General features: G+C 42.9%; 1 protein-coding gene across 1 annotated transcript in view; it reads right to left on the bottom strand.

The window, feature by feature from the left end:
* RSRC1 (arginine and serine rich coiled-coil 1) overlaps nt 1-14,842 on the bottom strand; it is a 170,664-nt gene that overhangs the window by 21,258 nt on the left and 134,564 nt on the right. Inside the window, exon 8 of the mRNA XM_067301560.1 lies at nt 3,985-4,053. Coding sequence (XP_067157661.1) covers nt 3,985-4,053 — 69 coding nt within the window. The remainder of the gene's footprint in view (nt 1-3,984; nt 4,054-14,842) is intronic.

Below are 14,842 nucleotides of genomic sequence, written 5' to 3'. Positions count from 1 at the left end.
TTGGTGGAGATGCCCAGACCAGAAGCGTTAGACACCTACTAAAATACTGTCCTCATCGCTATATATTTCTACGCACCCCCCTGAAGCGCTATATTCTGAACCGAGCGTTAATTTACACTCTGCAACAGGAATACGGGTTAGTACGGGGGGCTTCTCACGCCGCAGGCCTTACGCGACTGCATTCTCCGATTTGCTTGTTCTAATGCCATAACCAGCCGCAGAGCGGTCCCCGATGGGCGCTCACACGACGCTCCGTCACACCCTGCTCGCTCTCTCCGAAGAGAGAAGGAAAAAATAAGTCCTTTCCAAATCACTGTGGTAGAAAAGATGATTTTTTTTCTCATTTGCCATTAAACGAGCAGAAGTGGAACTAAGATTTCAAGTACCGTCTTGCTGACCAGTAACTCGAACTCGGAGCCTTCCCAAGACGGAGGCTTCCTCTGCTGCAAGCACGCAACCCCAAGGGAACACGCAACCGCTTGACCAGCCCCAGTTCCTAGATCACCGGTTTACCACGACGATATTCAGGCAACCTCGCTCCACCTAACCCTGCGGAAAAGCCGGAGGCCCTGCGAGGCGCGCCGGGGCCCGGGCAGGGCGGGAGACGAGCCGGCGAGGCGCCGAGCCAAGCCGGCCCTTCTCCGGCGGCAAGCGCGAGAGCCCTCAGCCTTTCACAGACGCTACCGCAACGCCGCCTGCGCGTTGCTTTTAAATACGTAGCTCACGTTTGCACGCGCGCGATGCCTTGTTAGCGCGAGGGCGTACTGTTAAAGGCGCTTTGGTGCCTCCTCTCTGCTGCAAGGCATCGCAGCTAGATTTCTAAATCGAGCCCGAATCTTATAAAACCGCTCTGCTTACAGTACGCGCAAGACAGATCAGAGGGAACACTGTTTGATTTTGCAGGTGCTTTGGACGCTGCATTAGATGCATTGCCACATATCAGGGGAACCATCGCGCCCCGCGGCGGCAGGGCGGCGCAGGAATACTCCCCTTCCCAACCGGGTTTCCCCTCGAGGCGCGTGCAGGTCGCTCCCCGCTCAGCTCCCAACCCACCGCGGCTCCCCGGAAGGCGCGCGCCGCGCTCGGCGGGCCAGGAGCCACCGCGGCCGCCCCTGCGAGGGGAAGAGGTGGCCGCACTCGCTTTGGGCAGCCGTTTGGGTATAAAGGCACTTAGTGCATTCAAATATTTGGAGTATCAACGCGCCTGTTATAATAAGCTCTCAAAGTGTATCCAGATAACATAATTAGAAAATTGACATAAAAGAACAAATTTCCTTCAGATGTAATGATTGCCCAATACCCTTTGAAGTAAAGAAAAAGCTTAGCATCCATTTTACCTTCTTTTTTTTTTTTTAAACATCATTAAACTAAAAGTTTATTAAATGTGAACACCTCCAACCTCTTGCAAAGAGAGAAAGAAAGGCAATGGATTAGTTTAAATTTTCCAAAGATAATTACGTTGTATTTTACACTTTTGTCAAGCACAGCAGGAGTTTCAGGGATGAGATGTGCAGGAAGAGCTGAATATCGTACCTAAAACCGTGCAGGGCCAGCGGAGCGAGCGGAGTTTCCCCCCCCGCATCGAGCAGCCCCCGAGGCGCAGCCCCACGGGGCCGCATAAAGCCCAACGCCAAGGAGCCGGGAGAGCCCGACCCAACAGGATTCGGCCGCGGAACCAACGGTGGCAACTTCATCCACTGCTAGCTGTACGAGCTTGCGGATTTCTGGTTTTTTGGGGGGGTGTTTTTGTTTTTTTTTAAAGCAGTCAGTACACACAAATACTTTTGGATTAACCTGATAACGCAAAACATTAATTTTTTCGACTATCTTATAAAAAAAACAGATAAGGGAATCAATCTCATGAATTTTTAATAAAGATTACATTAGAGTTTTGAAAGACGCTTGCCATACTGCATGGTAAGTCCCACAATTTGGAGCTTATTAAAGACATCTAAATCTAGAAACAAACAGGGCGTGGGAAATCATGTAAAAATGTAAAAATCCTGTAAAATGGCAGCCTCTGAATCAGAACTGCAAAGTATACTTAATTTTCTCATTCACACATGAGGACTTAATGAAGCTTGTCTGTGTAGGAAGCGCAAATAAGCTTTAGACTGCCTTCAGAAATTATCTAGGCTTGAGTTAGGCTTCAGAAATTACTCAGGCTTTAGGCTAATATGTAGTAAGAAAATATATAGTAACAAAATTGGAGAAGTTTGTAACCAAAGAAACAGCAACTAAAGTTGCTACCTAAGAACAGAGAGCAACATGGAAACAGGTAGGCTATGTTTTCCTAGTCCAAAAATCTTGCTAACAGCTGGTTCCAAAATCAAATGAATTTGTAAAAAATTTCCAAAAAAATCAGAGCCTTTGGAGCAGGCCCTAAAACATATATATGTATATATCAGACTGGTACCTGGGAGGCCAGGGAGATATGAGGAGAGAGATGCAGCAAAATTAAAGTTCCTTATCTTTACCTTGAAGTTCAACTCGACGTGCCCAGAGCTGGGAAGAGAGGGGGGAGACTCAAGGAGACTTTGAAATAAGTTTAGAGAGATTGTAAAGAAAGATGATGTTTTGGAAAGGGTGGAGCAGACGACACAGTAAAATGGTAAACACCTCTGTACTCTGCTTTCCTTATTTTCTTCCCTTCACTGCATTCCCAAGCAAGCTATTCCCTCTTCCCTTCTGCAAGACTTTTCCTGGTTTAAGGTTAGCCCAATGGTTTTATTGTCATATCACACCAGGAACTAAAAATACAACAGTCTCTTAATGTCTCCTTAAATTTTCGAGCTGTCCCAAAGAGCTTGACTTTACATCACTCTCCCCCATAAATGACACCCTGCCCTTAACCAAAATACCACTGATATTTGGGCACAACACTGACTTTCATAGCAAATGAATCTATCAAAAGGTCAGCTCTGAAAAATGCATGATCTCCTACAACATTACATTGCCCTAGAAATCTGGGTCGTGTTTCTTGGGTGGTTAAAAATCTGACGCAATGCGGTGAACATCCGTTCAATCCTGGGTAGGTAGCCAAGGGTCAAAGGGCAGGGGGAAAAAAAAAAAAAAAAAATCAAGGAATACACTTACCTGGAGACTGTTCAATGTTTTAAACAACAGTTACATCCTTAAACCTATCATCGTTTAGCTGAAGATGTTCACTGTAGTGACCACTGTGTGACAACGCACATCCCAGAGTTAAACCACGGCATCAGGGAAGTGAAGACTTCCACTGTTTTTTTTTGGTTTTTTTTTAGCGTCTAAGTCAATGTAAAAACAATACATGCCACAGAAAGCGAAATGGTTCAGCTGCGTTGGAACAACAGTGATATTTTCTCTGAGGCAGGGAAGCCTGCCGGAGCTGCCGTGAGAACCTGGCAGGCTCCTTCGCGGTGGGTTTGCATTGGCTTGAAAACGTCTCTTCCCATTATCCAGTGACATATAAGCAAAACGCATTTGTTTTAATTATCCAGTCATTATACATTAACTTTCCACCTACTGTCTTGCAAAGGGTAGCAGCTCAAATCCTGGCAGCCTTCAGAGCACAAAATTTCCTCGAGAAGCAGATCAGTGCACTTGGTGACACCACACAGACAAATCGACTAACCGTTGAGCGTATCGTCTTAATCGAGCAACATATCCAGTGCACAGACCAATGGCACGGGCTGGTCAGAAGGTCTTAGCACCTAACTTGGTTTCAAACTATTCAGCTGCTTTAAGGGCAATCTTAATTTAATTTTAAAATATGAAAAACTATCTGGTTAAAATTTCTTAGACACTTAGCAATTCTTGTTATTGTCATAGGAATGTCACCTGCCATAAACAGAAAGCTGTGGTGATCAAAAAGAGAACGAGGAGAAGACTGTCCACCTCCTTTTCAGAAAATCACAGAGCCCCAGTGGAACTTGGTCCCTCAAAAGTAATGATTTCTGACTTACCACATGTTTAGTTTGTTAGTGAAGAAAAAAACTGTATTACCTTCTTCCTTTCTTTTCTTTGCTTCTTCTTCACTTCTCTCTTTAGCCTTTAAAGCTTCATCTGCTTTAGCTAAAAAGAAAAGAAAAGAAAAGAACTATAACAACAATTTTTATAATTGGTTAATTTATGTCGCCAAACAACATTTCCTGGGGGGTTAAACCAATTTCAGATTCATTTTTGCAGGTCCCAAAGAAGTCAGTACACATTTAAGAACACAATTAGTTCTTAACGTATTTTCTTTAAAGGTATCACTACTGTTAAGGCAACAGCATAAAGGGTATTAAGCAGAGTAACTTTTGTATGCAATATTAGTTCAATACAAATCTTTGCATTCATTTTTTGTAAGTAACACTTTTAAGAGTTCTTCCTTAAATACAAGTCTCCCCACCCTATCTGCCCCCAAACCAAACCATAAAGAGACAAATACAATGCATTTAAAAAAGATTTGCTACCATAGTGAGTAATCCATAAGACCTTTTTTGCAGATAAAACAAAACAAAACAATATTTTCAGGGATGCAGAGTCACAGATTGCATTTAAAACAGTAGTCAAATACTTAATACGTAGTATTAAATCAGGTAGTATATTATTTTTTCTTCACTGCAAATCATAGCAGCAGTACTTTATTCATGTTATGACAGTATTTTCTGAAAAGAATCTTTTTCCCTCTAGAAACCTCTTCCCTTATTACTTAATTATCTACTAGTTGCTCAACTGCAGGGGTTTTCAAACACTTTACTACAGATGTTAAAGAAGATTAAAAATATACAGCACAGTAACAAGGGACTATCAATATACTCTGTAAATTAATTAAATTTCTGTTCTAGCACATCATTTATTCCAAAGCATTAATGTCTCAAAGGAGCCATTCTCTTTTATTGCCATCTCACTGCCTGATGAGTGAACTAAGTGAGAATAAGTCTCTAATAGCATTATACTTGATGAAATATTAAGTTTTAAAAAGTATCACCATGTCAAAAGAGAAAGAACCAAAAAGAAACAGGATTCAGAATTCAGACCAGGCCTTCATACGTAATAAAATCACTATAAACCGTGGTATAAATAACAAACGCTTACTCAGTTTTGCATGTACTTAGTTTTCCCACCTGCTGAATGAACCAGTAATTTATGAATACAAAACTGGGGAGCTGAGCTTGAAGAAAACGAGTACCACATGACGAGGTCTTTGGGATGCCGATGCCTTTCTGCAGGCGGTAGCTACACCTTCTTAAAATATACAACTTAAAGAGTGGTGTTACAAAAGCACAGAAGTAATTACATAGACATCTGCTTCCATTCACATGCTTTTATATATATTTACACTACATTTAAAGTCATGAAATATTAAAACTTTTCTGCCAGTGAACATCATTACAAGAATGTATTAAATTAGATAATAAAAACAAACTGCTAGGAACTCTAACGACTTTTACTTCATTTACACTTTATTCTCCCCGGTAGAAGGACAAGGATAATAGAAATTCCATTTAAATTCAATTGTGGTTATACATGTAATTGTAGATATACCCCTTGAGTCATGTAAAATGCTCAGCTTATGTTTCGTTCAAATTATCCCGCTCAGCTTCCCATTCTGCTCCCTACAACTGTCTTCAATATGTATTAGCAGGGCTCATTAGGCTGGAATTTAATAATGCAAACATCAGGTGGATTTCAAGAACCTCCATTATCAGCACAAGATGGATTGCTCATATAGCTCATGGGCCAACTGGGCACAATTTAGATTCAATAAACTACCATGCCTAAATTTGATTTATCTGCTCCGCCGTGCTACTTTGTTCTTCGGCACGGACCCGCCGCTGCGGAGGAGCAACGCGCCGGCTTAGCGCTGCGACGGCGAGCGCTACTTTCCAGCCCTCCTAACACCAGCCCACGGCAGCAGGCAGGCCCTCTCCCGTCCCGGGCAATCGCGGGGACAACGTAGCCATTTACCAAGTATCACGGGGACAATTCTCTACCCAAAATCGCTCGTTAACAACAATTTAACGCAGCCCATAAATCTACAGAGCAGCAGGTCTCTGAGGGTGTAGGGCAGAGTCCGTTACAACACTACAACCAACAGAAGTCGCCGAAGCCATGTGGTGCTTTAGGAATTTGATGTTAACGATTCTGTTAAAATATTTTAAATTCTGTCTCATTCTTCACTTACAAAGCATCGTTACAAACTCGGATTTATTTCGATGAATTCAAGTTGCGACTGAACAAAACTAAAAGATCATGACAACTTATTCCAAAACGCAATCCCCCCTCTTCCTTCAGTGAACCGCGACGCCGTTACCCCGCACCTAGGGGTGTGTAGGAGCGCAAACAGCCTCACGTGCCGGCCACCAACACGACACTTAAAGAACTGATATTTGGAAGAAGAATCGGTTCTTCCGCAATGCGCTTTCCTTCAGCCAGAGGAGGACACACGGCTGCTTACACCCGGAGGAGATCAAAGGTGGCACTTCAGCAAAACCCTGGTCTCCATTGATCCAGGTAGCCGGAGTGCTGAGAGTGCTCCTGATCCGGGCTTCCTGCATGCCTAAACAGCCAGCAGGACAAAAGTCTGCCTGCTTACAAAGCTTTCTAAAATATAAAATAAATAAATAAAGAGGTGCTCGAGCCTGCAGCATTTAAGAGCTCGTTCAACCCCAGATAAAATTACAATTCTATTGATTTTTTTTCCTTTCTGAAGGATGGGAAAATGACACACTGAAGATGATTCAGATGTTTGCTTACACTAAAATAATAAAGTTCGGAAATGCAGGTAGTCACCAGCAAGTGAATGCAAGCAGAGCAAGCAGAAAGGGTAGCTACGAGCACGGATTTTCCGGCGTCGCTCTCGGAAGGAGTGCTTGTCTGGCCTAGCCAGACGCGGTGCCTCGCCGTGCTGGGTGCTGCGCAAAGGAGGAACGAGAACAATCTCTGCGATGCGAAGGACTCGTAAGCAAAGGGAACGGGCAGGCCGTACGACCGAGCAGACCGGAGGCAGAAGTGGAATAACACGCTCACTTCAGCCCACCTGTTCTCCAAACCCGATGATCACGTAACTAAAAACAGCTCAAGCTAAAACATGCAAACTTCTCCGGTGTCGCAGCTTTTCCCGAAGGAACAGGAGCAATTGCCGTGGGCTTTGCCCAGACGTGGGAGCTGATGACAGCCCAACGGAGAGCTCGAGGGCTCCTAATGGAAATGCAGGTTGCCTGCCAGGCTCGTGGGCCCTGCTCCTCCTGAGGAGCTATTACTATGCCCAGATCAACAACTGTAGATCAATGAATGCGAGGTGGTTCCCCAGGGCCACGATCAGAGGGATGAGGCCGGTCTACTCCTTCGGCTTGTTTTAACCCTTTCCATTCCAGCCTAGGATGCCAGCTGATCTTTGGCTTACTTCAAAAAGTGGGGGAAGAAAGAGGAGGAAGAAAAAAAACGACGATTGTGTATACTCCCCAGTTTGGGCAAGGGAGAGGGTAGACGTTTGCGTGTCACCTTGATGCTACCTACAGGTTGCCTCTAGAGATCTGGGAGAGGAAAAGAGACATCAGAGATGAAACACAAGAACAAAAACGAGTAATTTGGGAGCTGTGGAGAAACACTGGGCCATAACATGAGCTGGCAAAAATCAACATGGTTTTAACAACCTCTCCTGTAGATCCCATGAATTATCCCATACTTTCAATGTTATTTATATTTTGCTAAGATTTTCAGGTTTATGGTCACATATTCTGCTACGCAGGGAGACTTTACCTGCTTATGTACCAAACATTCAATCATATAGACTCTCACACTCCTGTCTGGTTTTCCATCCAAACTTTATATAGTTCCCTGGATTTTCTCTTTATTTTTTTTTTCTTAACTAATTCTATAACTTCAGAGTCCTCTTCCCTCTACACCTTTATTCCTCTATAAAAAAGAAATACAGTCTCCCCAGGCCACTTCCCAGAAATACCCCCTCACTTCAGAAACTCGATAAAAGTATTTTTTAATAAACTACAAGCATTTAATAATCTATGTTCCTCCAAAACTGTATGACATGTTTTCTGTGTTCCTACAAATTGATAATTTTTGTAGCCATAAATAAAAACCATGAGTGGAAAAAGAAACTAGAAGAACGAATAGAAAGAAAAGCAGTTCATGAAGTTTACTCCAATATTAAAAAAGGTCTAGAATAAGCAATCTTTTGGGTTTTGAAAAATATTCTAAGCTGAAAACCACGAAGGTGATCCTGATTCCTTACCAAAATTTTATGACTTGACATTTAACAGTTACACCTCTATCTCTTCCGAGCATCATCTAAATAGTGAGCTTCATCCAGCGCCCACTGAAATAGCCCGCAGTCTCTCCCTGCAACTGCTTAAACTTGGCAGTCTGCACGAGTAATTGTGCAAGTAGCCTCACTGATAATGACTGACAATAAGGAAGTGAAAAATACCCTACAGGGTCCAGGCAAGCCTCAAGAGAAATCTGGGGTGCCTCGGAAACGCTGGTCTCTACTACCGAGTTCCCCTGGTGTCCTGACGCGGTTTTAAACAACTTGAACAGTTTGGACAACTTTTGTTCAGCCAGCTAAGATTAAGGTCAGCCCCACAGATAACAGACACACTGGAGTTAAAGCTTGACAAAAATGTTTCCTAATCAAAAAGCCTCACTACTATGATTAATGAAAGAGCATGGTCAACACCGAGAGCTGGACAATTTTCAAGGTGGGGAAAAACAACCTTTATGAGCAGGAAGAAAAGGACCTTTCCTACTGCCTTTTAAAATTGAAATTCTCGTGCTTATAGAACAAAAATGAGATAAACAATTTTAAATTTTCCAGCTTAGGGAGAGTGCAAACACCAAATTACTAATGGTGAAATGCAAATTAATATATTAATAATTTGAACAAATTTCTAAATGCAAACACATGCAGCTTCAATCAAACTCTTAAATACTACCAAGACCCTTTGGCTTCTTTCCATCCTCTGCTTTTCTAAACAATTTCCAAACTTCTTTTCTAAACAATCTCCAAACTATGACTTCCAAAGGCAGTTTTAGTGCAACTGCTGTCACGCTTCAAGGTGACTGGCAGGACATCTCAGCCTTGCACTGTCCTTGTCATGCGTATGGAAAGGAAAAGCGCCGGATTAGAGGAGCTGCCAGCGGGGAGACGCGGGGAGCCGTGCACTGGGCCCACGGGGCAGGACGGCGAGCGGGGCCGGCATGCGCGGCCCTGCAACGCGGCCCAAGCAACGGCTCTCGCAACGCTCTGCATCGAACTAAGAGTGCCTGCGCTGGAAAATACCGTGCGCGCAATAAAAATGGCTTCAAGCTGTTTTCCTTGCTTCATGCTATGCACTGACATTAAAAAAAAAAAAATCACTGAAATATCTAAAAGCATTTTCTTTGTTGATCATTTAGCCCTGCTGATACCATTAACTTTATAGCCAGTTCAGGCCAGTACAGGCACTAGGAGCCCAGTGACACCTTCAACTTTCCATGAAGATTTACAAAAGTGTGCTGCAAAAATCGATAGATTCTGCATTAAAATAGGACATCTTACTGCATGACATTGTGCTAATGGGAAAGGCTGGAACAACCTCTTCTCAGACTACATATGATAGAAACAACAGAGGAAAGTAGTTTTTCAGGAAACACAAGAGAAAACAAACGATCTTCACAAAAAGATTATCTTCTAAATAGCATACATGATGTATGCAGCCCATCTCAGCTTGAGAACGAGTAAAATTAGTGATTATCCATGCTTTTGCAAAGATGCTAGGTATGGAAATCACCACTGCTGCTACAATCAGTTCTACAAGGAACATGTCTCTCAGCAGCCACCGAGATGAGAAAAAGCGCTATAGAGTACGGATGATTATTTTCTCTGAAATACTGAATGAGAAAAAATGGAAAATTAAAGACAGCAAAAGTTAACTTTAGAATCACAGCTGTTTCTCTTCATATATTTTGTAATACAGCCAAAGATTATGTTTTTTCCCTAGACTCACTAGGAATTTTTCATCCGTAACCACAGCGTTCACCTGTGTTAATGTTTTTGTGCATGTGACTACAGAACTGTTCGCCTGCGTGCAGCTACTGCTCCAAGCTGTGACTCCACAAAAATTTAAAAATATATGCTATATATTTTAAGAAAAAAAGCACCCAAACTCAAGACAGACACAAGGACATTGCACCTAAAACATGGCCAAGGAATCTCCAATGTTAATCCGAAAGACTTTAACCAGTTTTTTTTTTTTTAACATAAACATTTTTGCACTCATAAAATATTCAGTCAACTCACACATAAAAATACAAGTATAATCCATTATTAATTTACAAGGCCTTATTTAATTTACATGCTGTTTTTCTCTAGTACATTACATTTATCAAGGCTTGTGGAAGTCTTCCCTGTTGAATATTCATATACTGACAAGTCAAGTTATCTATTATACATCCAAAGCATTCCATTGCAAATTCACCAAAAGCTCCTCTCAGACGCTTCATTAGACCGAAGCGGAAGAGGAGAGCGGAGGGCAGGAGCTGCTAGCTCGGAAACGAAGCGGCGACACCACGCATATTTTGATAGTACCAGATTTATGCCATTTTTCTTCATTTGGTCTTTTTAGTCTATTTCCTAAAAAATCCCAAATTCCTAGAATTCCTAAAAAAGCACCGGCGGTGAGCGCTTCCGCTCCCTTCGCTGCCCCAACGGCCTGGGAAGCGCTCCGCTCGCTGCGAGCCTCGGCCCGCCGGGAGCCATCCTCCCTTCCCAGGACACGGAGCATCTCATCTGACAGGCGACGCATCCAGCAGTCCTCGCTCGCCGCCGACTTTTCCTTCGGGAATCTGCCTTTGGAGGAGTCGCTGGGGGGAAGGCAGCCCGGGGCGCCACCACCTATTCCCTCTGAAGGGTGGCGTGTGCTGGCGAGGCCGCGGGCGCTGGGTCCCGGCCGGTCCCAGCACGCGCGGGACGGTCCCAGCCGTGGGCCACCGAAGGGCAGGGAGGGCCCCCTCTGGCTTTAAAAAAGACCTGATGGTCAAAACAATGAAGGCGATAACAAACGTGTTTCATGGTGCTATTTTTAGTCCCCTCCGATATTAAATTAAAAAACAAAAAAGAAGCTATTTTTTCCATTCATGTTTCAGAAATACACCTATTTCAGCATGCGCATGTGAACTCCAAACGGAGCAGCACAGTATTTCATGGTGCTGAAGAACGACGTACATTTTCTCTACTGAGGAAATAACTAGTTTACTTTTTTCTCCCTTTTTTTTTTTTTAAATTACAGAACTAGCTAGCCTCACTATCTCGTCTGTTGATACGTCTCTAAAATGCAGCCAAAGGAAATGACACGCTGGATCTTAGTGGAGTCCCGTATTAAATTACGGCACGCTTTACTCGTGATGGACCAGCGCTTACCCTGCATGAAACAAAGTCCCCAAATCAAATACATTACATTTATTGCCTCTCTCTTGTTATAAATAAGCCGTTATAACTGCTGGTCACACTGGCCAGAACAACATTTACAAAGGTGAGAATGGCAGAAATGCTTGTACAAGAGACTGGAATCCATAGAAATTAAATAAAAAGCCTACACTCCCTATGCAGTTTTTCTTAATAGGTGTAAGGTTTTTAAGATGGATGTACTTTAAGGAAAACTAATCTACATTTAATGAAATAAAATCAAGTTGTTTCCTGAATTTAAGTATGAAGGTCAAAAGAATAGTAAATCTACATTTTTATGTTATTACTACCATGAAAATAGTGTTATCATTAGTAAAATTCTCACAGCCCCCATCATTCTCCTTCCAAAATATTCTTGCTTTCCTAGCGTAAAATTAAGGGCCAGATCCTTAATGAATTCAAGCTGGCACAGTTCCATTGACTTCAACAGAGCTAAGCAAATTTACTCCAGCTGAGGATCTGACACTAAATACTCAGAATAATAAGAATAAAGAAGACTTAATAAGCAGATCTTGACTAGGTACATTCATCTATTATTTAGTGCATTTCTAATTTCTTTCTTTCTCACACACTGTTTCCCACACAAGTCTGATAAAAAATTCAACTGAAATATGTTTTAACACTAAGGATTAATTGGCTCAAACTGCTTCCGTGGCTCCTGACTCGCTGCAGTGGATGCTATTAAATATTGCAAAGATTTCCTTCCATCTCAGAAACGGCTGCGTCTTACCAACTTCGGCATTTTGCAGACAGGTAATGTTGCACGTAAGACCTTCACCTCCCAAACTGCAAATGAGCTCATGAAGATATCGTAATTGGATGCACTTCTTGTCTTCTCTGGTATTTAGTCACAGAGAGAAAATTATTTCTTAGAATAAATCCATAATTTCCACAGGAAAGAAATGTTTTAATGGCATCTTCTACCTGAGTTACTTTCTTCTGGGGAATGGGGAGAGGACAGAAGAGCTTGGTAAAGGAAAAGGACAGTGCGGAGCTAAAAATTACCCCAATCTATTGAAAAGGATCTACACTAAAAGAAACACTGAAGTCTGGAAAAGAAAAAAGAAATTCCACATAAAAAAATCAATGGAGTAAAGGATGATTCCTTGCTATATCCTTTTGGAATATTTTTCAATTCAATTGGAAAACTGAAAAGTCATCAGTATGAAAAAGTCTGAACTTTGATGCAATTGATTTAAATTGTTCTTAAGGTGGTAGCTGAAATGGAGCTATTTTTTCCCCTTGCGCGCAGTGGAAGGAGAAATGCCAGAACAACGGATGGTTTTCTAGGGAAACGGCTGCAAAGGAGCTGCAATGCACATGAAAGGAGGGCTGCTTTCGTGCAACAGCTTCTTCAGCCAGCTTCAAAATCTCCTGAATTCCTGCTCTTTGGCCATCACCGCAGCACAGAGCAGCCTCCGCTCAGCGACGTGGCGGCACAGCGCTCTGCCCAAGCGCAGGGGAAGAGGACTCGCACACTCTGCATGTCTAACTAATGGTCACTTCTGCTTCTTGGACACACAAAAATACTTTTATGCATGCATTTGCTAACCATCATCACATGAACCGCAACCTGCCGTAGTAGAGGGGCTCAGTTCTGCTACTCTCATTGCTATTTGGATTTCAGTAGGGGACCACTGGATCCTTAGGGCTTTCTTTTTGATATCTAGGAACCTCATAAAAAATAAAATTCCTGTGTTGATCACAGATAAAGGGAAGGTGCAGATTACTAGGGAGGCACCTGATTAACATCAGTCTGGAAAGAGGCCTGTGGAAAACGAGCAAACAAAGGGGAAAAAGCCATCAAAACGCAACTGGAATATTTCAGACTGGAAGAACTCACATGCATTCAATACAACTGAAAGCCGCTGTTGGCAATGCCCAACATTTGTCCCAGTGTCAGTCTCAGGAAGGGGGAATCATTTTCCAAACGGATGCCAGGCAGCCCCAAGGAAGTCCACGTTTTTAGAGAGCAGTGAGGAAGGCGTTTCAGAAACCCTGCAGAGCAGCTGACATAACACAGCAAGCTGCTTCAAAACAAGGAAACCTTAATGGCAATGATGTAGTCTTGAAATTAGATATTAAAGCACAATCAGTTATTAATATAAGAAAACCAAAAGTGAAGCTAAGAAAAAGGTACACAGGGGTAAAGCAGACTGTCCCTATGCTAGAACACAAGGGAGTAGAATACAGGTAACTCACTATCGCCACTTTCCCAGTAATAAATGCAGATGAGTTATGTATCACGTAAAAAGTAAAGAAATTATGTTACCTTAATACCTTCTCAGCTCATAAAGAGAATACAGTATCAGCACTGCCAAATGAGTAGTATACCTGACGAATCCTCACGCCAGCACACCACCTGCCTTCGCCGGGAAAATGAACACGTGCTAGAGCCTGGAAAGCCGGGAGGGTAGCGAGTGGGCAAAGCAGCACCTAAGGGGGGCCGCTCTGTAGCTGAAATACCAAATGTCTTACATTAACTGATGTTTGAAATAAAGCCAGATAATATGAAGAAGATGAACAAAATCGTGTTTTGTGTTAATGTGACCAGAGTGCCAACAGTATTTGTAATGCCAGTTTGCTAGTACCGGACATGCAACAAAACACAGGATATTTGATGGACTGACACACCGCGGAGAAACAGCTCTTAGAGAGCTAGTAAATAAATGGCAGTTTTCCTTCCGCGACCCAGAGCTGCTTTCAACGTCAGCGCCGAGGCAGCGGCTCTGCGGAGGGGCGCGGGTTTGCCGAGCGCAACCCGACAGCGGCGGAGCCAGCCCGGCGCGGTGGGAACGCCGGGAGGCCGCGAGAGCCGCGGGCTGTCGGCGGGGCTCCTGCCCACCCCTCCTTCGCCCCCTGCCCTTTCCCTACCCTCACCTTCTTTCGGAAAGCACGGCAGGGAGCTGGCTAACCAGCCCCAAAAGCGGGTGCGTCTGAGAAAAGAGAAGGGAGGTGCCAAACTGCTGCCCGGCGAGTCAGCAGCAAGTTTTCTCCCACCACCACCCAACGCCTAGGAAAATAACATTATCAGATAAATTAATGTCTGTTATTAGGATGAGAACTTTGAAAAACAGACTTAAAAATATGGAAAAACACTCTAATTCCTATTTGTAAGAAGGTGGTTCTTTACGGAAATTTAGGGAAATCTCTGCTCGCCACTTCACAGAAGAAACAAATAATGAAAGATTAAAGTCAGTTATTTTTTTAAAAAAACTATTGGTGAAATGTAATTTCTGTAATTAGTATTTTCAAAGTGTTAGAACTTCTCTTCTGTAATAAAACTCTTTGCTAAATAAGTCAAACATGAAAGCCATAATATTAATTAAAAATGACTACACGACATACATTTGTAAATCTGTTATCTTTTAACTCCTGTCAGTGAACAGTGATCAGTTGTGCAGGCAAAGATTC

This window comes from Apteryx mantelli, chromosome 9 (genome assembly GCF_036417845.1).
Source record: "Apteryx mantelli isolate bAptMan1 chromosome 9, bAptMan1.hap1, whole genome shotgun sequence".
Classification (NCBI taxonomy): domain Eukaryota; kingdom Metazoa; phylum Chordata; class Aves; order Apterygiformes; family Apterygidae; genus Apteryx; species Apteryx mantelli.
This window is presented reverse-complemented; position numbering and strand designations above follow the sequence as displayed.